The sequence below is a fragment of the Mesitornis unicolor genome, unplaced genomic scaffold (assembly GCF_000695765.1).
Source record: "Mesitornis unicolor isolate BGI_N332 unplaced genomic scaffold, ASM69576v1 scaffold16211, whole genome shotgun sequence".
Lineage (NCBI taxonomy): Eukaryota > Metazoa > Chordata > Aves > Mesitornithiformes > Mesitornithidae > Mesitornis > Mesitornis unicolor.
This window is the reverse complement of record NW_010165924.1, coordinates 13296-23382: the sequence shown is the minus strand read 5'-3', so window position 1 is coordinate 23382 and position 10087 is coordinate 13296. Positions and strand designations below refer to the sequence as shown.

The window sequence follows — 10087 nt, the reverse complement described above, 5'->3', positions numbered from 1 at the left end:
AAGGGGCGGGAAGGAGAACGGCGCATGGTCAGCCCCCGTCACACTGTGACCAGCACCAGCACCGGGGCTGTTACCAGCCACGGCATCCACAGCCACTAATTGGGCTTGTCCCCACCCGGACACGCTCTGGACCTGACCCAGAGCACCCAGCTCCCTCCTCCAGCCAGGACGGATGGATGGACAGGGCCGTTTGCGTGCTCACTGGGAAGCGTTCATCCCCAGGTGCCTCTCACCGTTTACCGCCCTTCCTTCGGCGGCTCCTCCTCCTCCCGGAGCTGCTGCCTCCGTGCTTGGAAGTCTTCATCTGAAAGGCAGAGGCAGGCAGGGGGTGTCGGGGGCTGCAGCTGCTGGACATAGGCCACCGTACCGTGGTCCTAGCCACAGTGGGGAGGATGCCCAGGACTGGAATTTCCTTGCCCAGAGAATCCCCACAGACTGAGGCACAGGGACTCTCTGCCAGAACACGCCTGAAGACACTGGAAGGAGGTTTGGGCCCACGGCGGCATTTCTGCCACATGGTCGCAGCTGATACAGCCCCGGGGGGGTTGGGGCTGGCCCAAAATGCACTGCCAGGAGCCACCTCTGTGCAAATCCATCTGACAACAGATTTGCCAGGACTGTGCCCTGACCCGAGCTGCACATCCCAGCTGCAAGCCCCCATGAGCCCCTGTCCTGGTTTGAGCTAAATAGAACTAATTTTCTATTCAGTGATTTTACTCTTCAGCTCAGTCTCTTCTAAGTGGCTGAACTTGCTGAAACTAGCAGCGTGTTTTTGCAGACAGTGTGTACTGCTACAACTGATAATCACAAAGCCACTGTCTCACCATTGCCTACAGGGCGGGGAGCGGACCCAAAACTGACCAACTAGGTATTCTAGCTCACATACATCATACTCAGTATAAAGCCGAGGGATTATGAGGGTCTCTACCCTTCCATCTTGGACCCGTTCTTCTGTCTTGACCCGTTCAATGGCCAAAGTTTGAGCAAAATCCTGCTTGTTTGTCTGCCTCTGATCCTGATGCGTGTGTTCTGCATCTGCTGCCACTGCTGCTGAGTCCAGACTGGGACTTTTCCAGTGCCTGGCTCTGCAGAGCCTCTGGTGACACCATCGTCATTGGGGGAGGGTGGGGGGAGGATTTTATAGTGGTTTTGTGTATATATTTGTACATATCTGCATATATTTAATTATTTTCCTATTTACATTATTATCCTGTATTATCAGTATTATTGTTTCATTGAACCTGTTAGTTTTATTTTCCAACCCGTAAGGTCTCTCTCCCTTATTCTCTTTTCTCTTCCCTCCTGGGGAGGGGAGAGAGGTTAACAGAGAGCATCTGTCCAGGATTTAGTGCCCAGCCCAGCCCTAAACCACGACAGTCCCTAAAAGAGATCCCTGTCTCCAGTCACCCTGTCAAAGTGCCCACTCACAGGAGAGCCACGTGGGGCCAGAGGCGAGCCCATTGCACAGGCGGCCATCCCCCAGCTGGAGCCCGCTCTGGCAGGACAATGTCGTGGGACAGAATGGAGCCTAGCACCGCGGGACCCTGGGTAACCACGCTGAGCACAGCACATGGCACAGCATTTCTTACCGCATGAATGTCCTTCAACGTCATCGAGAAGATTGGCCGTGGAAGCTGCTGTCCCCATCCTATGTCCTCCACTAAGGAAAAACAGCTGTGGGACCGGGACATCGCCACCACGATCGCCCTTCCCAGCCCACAGCCCAGCTGTGAGAGGCAGTGGGAGGCTCCTGGCCAGCCCATGGCCTTGGGGAGACCTTGGGAACACCCCAGCCAGGCTGCTCCAACAGCTCTGTACCCCACCCCGCAGCTCCCCAGCCCCTTTTAGGATACACCTGGTGCTTCAACAAGTGTTTTCTTTTCGATTTCCTCATCTTTGTCTTCTCGGAGAAGGCTCTGGCGAGTTCAAACAGCTTCTTGCGCGTTGCTGGAAGGAAGCAGCTGAGTGAGGGTCTCACCCCAAAATCCTTCCCAAAGCTGCCACGGGTGATGGGAAGGAGATGGCCAGGGCCAGTGATGCAAGAGCCACCTTTGCCCCGATGCCCCACAGCAATACCCTGGCTTTGCCTGGAAACAGTGGGGCCACACAAGGCTGCCAGGCTCGGAGAGATGAGTCCTGCGACCAACAGGGACACGCTGGTCCCTGGCAGGGAGCACTGACGTTTTTACCCTTTCACTGGCATTTTCATAACCTTCTCTCCTCACAACTGACTCCCATCTCTCCAGTGTCTCAGCATCCTGCAGCCCAACCCAAGCTGCCCAAAGACTTTGATCTATGGGAGAAGCAGGCTGTGCCTCGCTAAGAGGAAAGGATTGGAAAAGGGAGAGCTGGAGCAAACCCTCTGCTTGCTTTTCTAGGAGTCACGCAAACCCTGCCCAGAAACTCCTCTGTTCCCCAAAACCACCTGCATCCTTGGCTTGTACCACAACCCATGCGTGCACTGGGGACAGACAGGCAGTGCAGAGCTGGAGTACCAAGACCCAGGTCTTCATCTCCTGTCCATTGTGCTGGTGCTCAGCCCTGGTGAGCAGCACAGGAGCTCCCTGCACCGGTGAGGGCCAGGACAGCACCATGGGGCAGGGATGCACCAGCCCAGCACTGTAAAACGCAGGTGGAAACTTAACTCCAAAACATGGCTGAGCACCATCATAGCGCAACGTGCCACCACAGTGTGTGATGGCCCGCGCTCTGCGTGCTGACATGCCAGCCCTCTGTGTGACCGGTGGGGTGGTGGGGACGTGTGTGCCCAGCTGCCAGGAGAGGCGACAAGGAACCCTCACACATGTGCCAGCAGACATGCGTGTGCCGTCTGCCATGCATGCACACGCAGTGCGGAGACGCTGCATGAGCGGGGAGCATCAGGCAACGATGTCGGCTCTTCCCCTGCCCGCCCTGCTCCCACCTCCCCTCCAGCCCCTCGCAGGCTTCCCACTGCCAGCACGGAGCCTGCTAACCGACTCACATTTTCCCATGTGTTTCAATTTGTCTCTGAATAAGGCATCGTCAGATACAGCACTGCCGGCCTCACTGGTTACAGAGGGGGCTACGTCACCTGGAAGGCAAACATCTGGTCACCAGGAGTGCTTGCGCAATGAGGGGAAGCTCAAAACGACTCATTTCCATGACCCAATTCCAGTGTTAGCAAAGCACAGCCCTGCCACAAGCAGAGCTGAGCAGGAGCAGGCAGGACGAGGGTGCCAGGGCTGGCTCCGGGCAAGGACCCTCTGCAGATACAACCCATGTGACTGTGGGTGCACAGACATCGGGGTGCAGCTCACCCTCAGCCCTGTGGGGTTGCTCATCTTGAATCCCCTGTGAGTTGACATGGACACCACCACCAGCGCCACTGTAGAGTAGGGCCCTCCCTCTGTGCTGCTCCAGCCCCAAATTACCCCGGACACTAACTAAACTCTGGCTATTAGATCATACCCATGCTCCATACTTGGGTAGCAGGGCCACTGGATCAGAAGCAGAAGTTGAGGCATCCCAGCGACTCAGTCCAGACCAGACTGCACCAGCCATGTCCTTGTGCCCCCTCCCCTTGGCCCATGCCCCTTCCCCAGCTCTGGCCAGCCAGAGCCCCCCCCCCCTGCTCAGCCAGTGCATCTTGCTCGCCCCTGCACGGGGACACGGACGGACACCAGTTCTAATTCTGAACCCAGGCAGCTGCTCCACTCCCAGAGGTTAATCAGGATTACCCAGGAACAGCCATTATGGCTTCCAGGCACGATCCTCTGCCCCGGCCAAGACAAGGGAGGGCTTTGTCTCCTCTGGGAACTGGAGCACAGCTCCCACCCGCAGCAATGGACAGAGGCAGGGCACAGGAGGACCAGCAGCACCCATCCCCGTCACCCACCAGCTCCTCTCGCGTGCTGGGGGGTAGCAGGGAAGGATCAGCCAGTTTCCTCCACCCACAGCAGTGGCAGAGGGATGGGAACACAGGAGCTGCTGCGAGGTGATGCTCGTGCGCATCTTGAAAGTTACCTGATATTATGGAGGAGAAACCAAAGTCATTGCTGACAGCAGCGCTGGTCGACTTGGATTTTTTTGACTCGTATTTCAATCGATCTGAAAAACAAAAAGCCCAGTGCCCCGCTCAATCGACCTCTGAGGCAGCGCACATGGCTCTGCTCCCCCTCTCTGCTCACACCCCCATGGCTGCGGAGGGACAGGCTGACAGCAAGGGAGGGAGCTTGGGCTTCCCGGTGTACCACAGCTGCTGCAGGAACAGCCTGACCCAGCCCAGCAAGGCAGTTTCTGTGCAGCTGTGCTGCAGGTACCATGGAAGCACCTCCTGCCAAGGTACACCCTGCAGCAGGACAAGATGTGCCACACTCCAGGTAGAAACGATCTACCAAAAAGCTATAAAAGCTCTCCAGAGATGTGCCACTCCCTAAGGACACACTTCTGAGACAACAAACATCTCCCCTGCCACAGCTGGGAAATAAGGATGCCATCTTCTGTGCCCAGGTGGGCTTGGCATGCTCAGCGTGGCAGAAGCAGGGCCAGGGCCGAGCACAGGAGGAAGGCAGCTTTCACCCAGTGCCTCCACCGCCCCGGCACTGAAAGCCCTTCACTTCAGCACGGTGACCACAAGCGCTTCGGGGAGAGCCCGCAGCCGCAGGCGGGGGCCCTCCTCTTCCCACCACAGAGGAACCACGAGCTCACCACAAGTGCGCCGGTGGTTTTCCAGCTGTGGCGGCTGTGGGTAAGCCCTGCAGTGAGGGGGCTGCCAGGACGCTGCAAAACGGGGGGGCTTGGAGATGAGGTTGTAGCAATCATGGCCAAACTGCTCTCCAGGTCAGGCCCTGCCAGCACCGGGGAGGGCACACTGGCCGGGTTGGGCTCAGAGGACATTTCTGAAGCTCCCCACTATGGATTTTGCTGGGTTTTGCCAGAGACGCCACAGGAAGCGGGCAGAGGGAAGAGAGCCTGGGAAGCAGGAGCTGGGGGAGCAGCCCTCTGCCTGGTGTCAGCAGGTCAAACCACCCACCCCAGCCTGGCCGCATCCTGCACCGGCTCTGCTTTGGCACGAGCCACAGTGCTGCAGACAGGGCACCACTGCCACTGGCCAGCATCACAGGGGGATGTACACACCCAAAAAACAGAGGCTGATGTTTCTGAAGGCGCTTCTCACCTCTCTCCAGGGCGAGGAGGAAATCTCGGTTTCTCTGGAGCTCCTTCATGAACTCTTCGTTTTGCAGGAATAGCGCGATCCGCTCATCCTCCAGGTACTGCTTCCACCGCCGCTCCTGCTCCAGGGAGCCCTGGCCCCGTGGGGTGAGCCCCCGTGGCATGGGCTGCTGGCAGCTGGGGGAGCCCTGGGCAGGAGGCAAACATGGGCACAGGTTGGTCGGTGGTCTCAGTGCCCGCGCCACTTTATCCAGGAGGCTTCTCTGGCCTTTTGCTCCGTTACACGGCTGTGCCCCCAGCCCTGATGGCCATCGACTGCTGCTCCCTAGCGGGGTCCCTCCCTCCTGCACCCAGCAACCGACAGCCGGGGGCACCGTCCCCCCTGGATGATGGGGACAAAGGGGGACAGGGCAGAGGCAGGAGGGGATGGACACCCCACGTGGGAACGGGGACCTCTCGGTCAGCACAGCACGGGGAGGAACCAGTGCCTCCTCTGCACGGTTATTAATTTAAAACCATAGGGTTGAGCCAAGACAGAACCTGGTGCGGAGGTGAGGCAGAGGGGGCTCAGCCAACCTCACTGCTCTTATTTTCCCGTCATAAAAAGCAGAGACTGCACTTTCCCGCTGACAAACGTCCCTGCGCAAGGCACCTCACACTCATTCTCGGCTCCCTGTGCGGCGGCACCTGGGGAGCAGCCGAGCTATGCCGTACAGCTGCAACTTCATCCTTGCTACCATATTTATCTGATTTGTAGCTGTGCTCAGAGAGCCATAAAAAGAAAAAGCACACAATTACCGGGGAAAGAAAAGGGCAGCTGCTCCTCTCCTCCCCCTGAGCCCAAATGAATTGGCACATCCCTATTCCCAGAAAGGTAATATAACCCACGAAGCTCAACTTCCAGGGCAATCTTTGGCTCTTGGAGATGTAGATTTGAAAAATATGGTCTGTTCATGACATAGGGCTATTGAGTAAGAAGCAAAGCATTAGCAGCACCAACTGATTCTTTGTTTGCTTTGAAACTCGCTGGTTCTGAAACATAAGAATGGGAGAGGTATGAAAGGAGCAGAGAAGAGCCTGCGTGCTGTTTTTCATTGTGGCATCTTAATCCAGATGTTGAACTGAAAACGTTCATTTAAGAATGCACGGCTGACAGTTTCATTTGCTACTCTCAGGTTGCAGAACTAAGCAGAGCAACTTTACTTTTTGAAGTAATCAGTGCACAGTTCTGCTCCCAAAATGCATTCTTTCAGGAGCTGAACACATAACAAAAGAAAGTGCCAAATAATGGAGTGTTTTTCTGTGCCATTTTGGCGAAGTTCAACAGCGAACTTCAGTTCCGGCTGAGGAATACGCGACTCAGTATTTCCACATTGTGCAGATGACATCAAAGCCAAAACATTCTCTGGTTCTTGTTGTTGCTGGTGCTGCTTTTTCAAATTATTTCTAAGTCTCCTCTACGCAGCTTTGCAGTGACCCTCCACACAATCAGCAGTCATGTGTCATGCCAAGACTCTAATCCTTCAGTGAAATCCCCGTAAGCGCTCACTGCCCTCAGCAGACGGCAAGTCTGGGGGCTGTGTATGATATCCAGGTCCTGCAAGAGTTGCAGAACCATCACTGGTGTCCTTGGAGGTTGGATTTCCCTGCCTACCCAAACTGTGGCCTGCCCAAGCACTTTTCCTGGGATAGAATTAGTATTTTAAATGTCTTGTTGATGTGTCATCTGCTGTGTTGTTTATTGCATCCTTCAGTCAGTGATTGCCGTGTTTAGGGGTCAGCTCTGAAAGTCTTTGGACACTTTTCCACCATCCAGTCCTCCTAGCTCCACGGTGGGGAGAAGCAGTGGGAGGTTTTGCTGCTCACACAAGGTTGGGCCTTGGACTGGGCTCTGCAAGTCCTGTTCCAAAAAAGGTGTGAATTGCCTTTGGATGGTGGCTTCTTCCAGCGGTTTGAAAATGTTTTAGTTTGAAAAGTTTAGTTTGTTTAATCCTCAAATGATCCTTTCGTACCACTGCCTGTATGTACTTTCTGTAGATATTGGGAAAGATACTGGGAAAGTTTGCGTGAAATTCACTGTGAGTTCACTGTCAGCATGTCCGGGTTTCAAGAGAGTCTGGGAGGCTTGACGTTGAAGTTTTTACCCTTTCCCATGGACTTTACATACTTTTACTGTTTCAGAGCAGCACATGGTAGGGTTGGCTCATGCAGCTGGGGTAGGGTTTCACTTCTCAAGAATTGAATTTGGGTCGAGCTCTCTGCTTCACATTTCCATTTTTTCCAGCAACGCTCCCAGAATGGAAGTTGGGGCATGGTTTTAATCTCAGTCAAGTCAGAAGGTACTGCTCTTCTTTGTGATCAGACCAGGAGGATTCTCACCCTGGCCCCACTCATCCTCCTCCCCAGTAAGGCAGACTGAACGTAGCGATTGCCTGCTCCTCATTGCTAGAGTTTTGATGTGAAATGGAGCCACAGAGAAGAAAAAAAGCATGCCAGAAAATAAAAAATAAAACAACAAAGAGAAGACCCCAGCAAGACTGCTGCCATCAGCAAGTACCCCAAGTCTCCATGAGATGAAAAAACAGGAGTAGCCCCTGGAATAGATTCTAGGACCTCTCCACCCAGTCCCCAACCCTGCTCCAGAACTGCATGCTGACCTGGGACCCAATCTAGAACCGGATCCAGAAGCCAATCTAGAACCTAGTGACCTAGACCCCAATTTAGCCCCAACACTATCTAGAACATGATCTAGAACATGATCTAGAGCCAGAAAAGCCATAGATTAGACCATGATCTAGAACTCCCTCCCTACCAACCTGCCAACTCCAGAATTCACCAACACCACTTTCACTCTATGTCCTGGTTTTGCTGGAACAGTTATTTTCCTCATAGTAGCTGGTGAGAATTTGTTTTGGATTTATGCTAAGAGGGATGCTGATAACACCAGCAGATGTTTATATTACCTCAAGATCTGTTTTCCAGTCTCTGTTTAAACGTGTGTTCATAGTTTCTCTTGGGTTTTTTTTTAATTCTCTCTGCACAGGAGGATGAGGGGAAGTGAAAGCCTGGGATTTCCTGGGACAGGTGACCCAGTACAGATGATCTGTGTGTGATCCAAGCAGACCAATAAAAATGTATTCTATCCCACAAAAGTCACACTCACTATAAATTGGGGAGTTTGCAGGGTACGACCCCTTTCAACCCCTTCTCTTTCCTTCCCATCTGCTTTGTGATGGCGGCTCGTCTTGGTTCCTGAGGCTTACCCCTCCCTTGTCGTGTTTTTGCTGGTGTACGGCCAGTGGCTGCTGTCTGTGAGCCAACCCCAAAGCGCCTCACCTGTGTGCCAGTGGTCTGCTGGGGCAGGATGCGGAGGAAGTCCTCGGGGAGGTTGCCCAGGAGTGGTGGGTTCCAGTTCCTGTAGCGCCCAGGTGCTGGGGTGCTGCCAGGCCCCGGCACATCTGTCCTGTGGGACAAGCACAGAGAGCACCTTCGGCGAGGGAGAAACTCACCAACATCTGCAGTCCTGGGAACCAACAAACCACAGCACACCTCCCGGACCCACAGCGCCCACACTGGGGAGCAAAAGGCTTTCTCAGCCAGTTTGAAATCTTCAGGAGCAGCTGTTCAAGCCTTGCCCCACAACTGCACAGCTGGATTTCCCTCCTCCTCCCCGCTTTGCCCAGACTCCCAGAAAACAGCCCTGCGGGAGCCCTAGCAATGCAGGATTTTGCTTACGAAGCTGATGAAGGTCTCTCACCAGATGTCACACCCAGCTTGCCCAGCTGGCAGCGCCTTCGTCCGGGGTGACTGGCACAGAGGCAGACAGGGCACCAGAGCTTCCTCTCCTGCAAGCCCCAAACCTACAGCTTGAGGACCCCCAAGACTCTTGGACCCCGGAGACTCCACAACCCAGCGGCAGCAAGACCCAAGGTCTCCGACACCAAGAGCCACGACGCACAGGGCCCTGGCTGCCCAGCACCTGGTGTTTTTGAGCAAAGGCGAGCACTCCCTGCCTCCAGTAGCTGATTTTTGCCATTCCATGTGCTGTCAGAGCAGCTTTCTGGGCCCTTCAGCTGTTCACTTTTTAGGGCCTCGCAGGGATTTTTTAGACATCTGTGAGCTTCATTCATCTCCCTTGGCTTCATCTCACCCAGCCCTAATGAACTGAGGCCAGATGCCCCTTGCCAGGGCCATCAAATGTATAGCAAGATCCCCTTGGGCACTGGCACGGTGCAGCCACAGGGCTGGGGGCTCACCTGGGTGGGGGGGTGGGAGGTGCACATGGGTAGCAGTTGCTGAAAGCCTGGCTCTCGTAGGCAGGAGGGGAGTAGACAGGAGGGGGCTCCTCATCCGAGCTGTCCGGCTCCAGGGTCCGCTCCAAGATCTGCAGGGAGAGAGGCCAGGGTGAGAGTGGGTGGATTTCTGGGTGCACACAGTCCTCAGGGATCCTCTGACAGCAGCAAAGGGGTCTGTGTTGGCTTTTGGGGTGGGAAGAAGGGAGGAGAACAGGTTGGCTTGAGCCTCAAGCACTGTCCAAGACAAACCAGCCAGGCTGCACACTCCGGATCAGCTTAATTGGGTGCTCAAATCTCTGCCCAACCACTGCAGCTCAGTAGCACCATGCACAGGCAGAAACAAGGCAGAAGGAGACTGAGCCACCCGCTCGTGACGAGCCAGCTATGGTGTCCAGAAGTGCAGGCAGGGGCCCCACAGCCACGTGCAGGGACCACCGGCAGACTACCTCAGGGGGGATGCTGTCCTCCGAGTCTGAGCTGTCATCGCAGCCACTGCTGTCCAGGTTCATCTGCAGGAGCTGGTCGATGGTGGCGTCCACGGCGCCGTTGTTGGCCCTCAAGACGCACTCGATGATGTCGTAGTCCATGTTGGGGAACATGGTTTTGAAGTCCTCCATGGCCTGGTTGAACTCCAGCCG

At 55.2% G+C, this 10087-nt stretch overlaps 1 protein-coding gene across 1 annotated transcript; it reads right to left on the bottom strand.

Annotated features, from left to right (window-relative positions):
• Nucleotides 1-236: 236 nt before the first annotated feature.
• On the bottom strand, nt 237-10087 carry CUEDC1 (CUE domain containing 1; the record flags this gene model as incomplete). Its single annotated transcript, XM_010194798.1, has 9 exons — nt 237-304; nt 1590-1648; nt 1854-1947; nt 2984-3073; nt 4006-4089; nt 5159-5342; nt 8491-8617; nt 9411-9538; nt 9896-10087. Coding segments are annotated over 9 exons (1026 nt in total), but the record flags the coding sequence as incomplete, so codon positions are not given.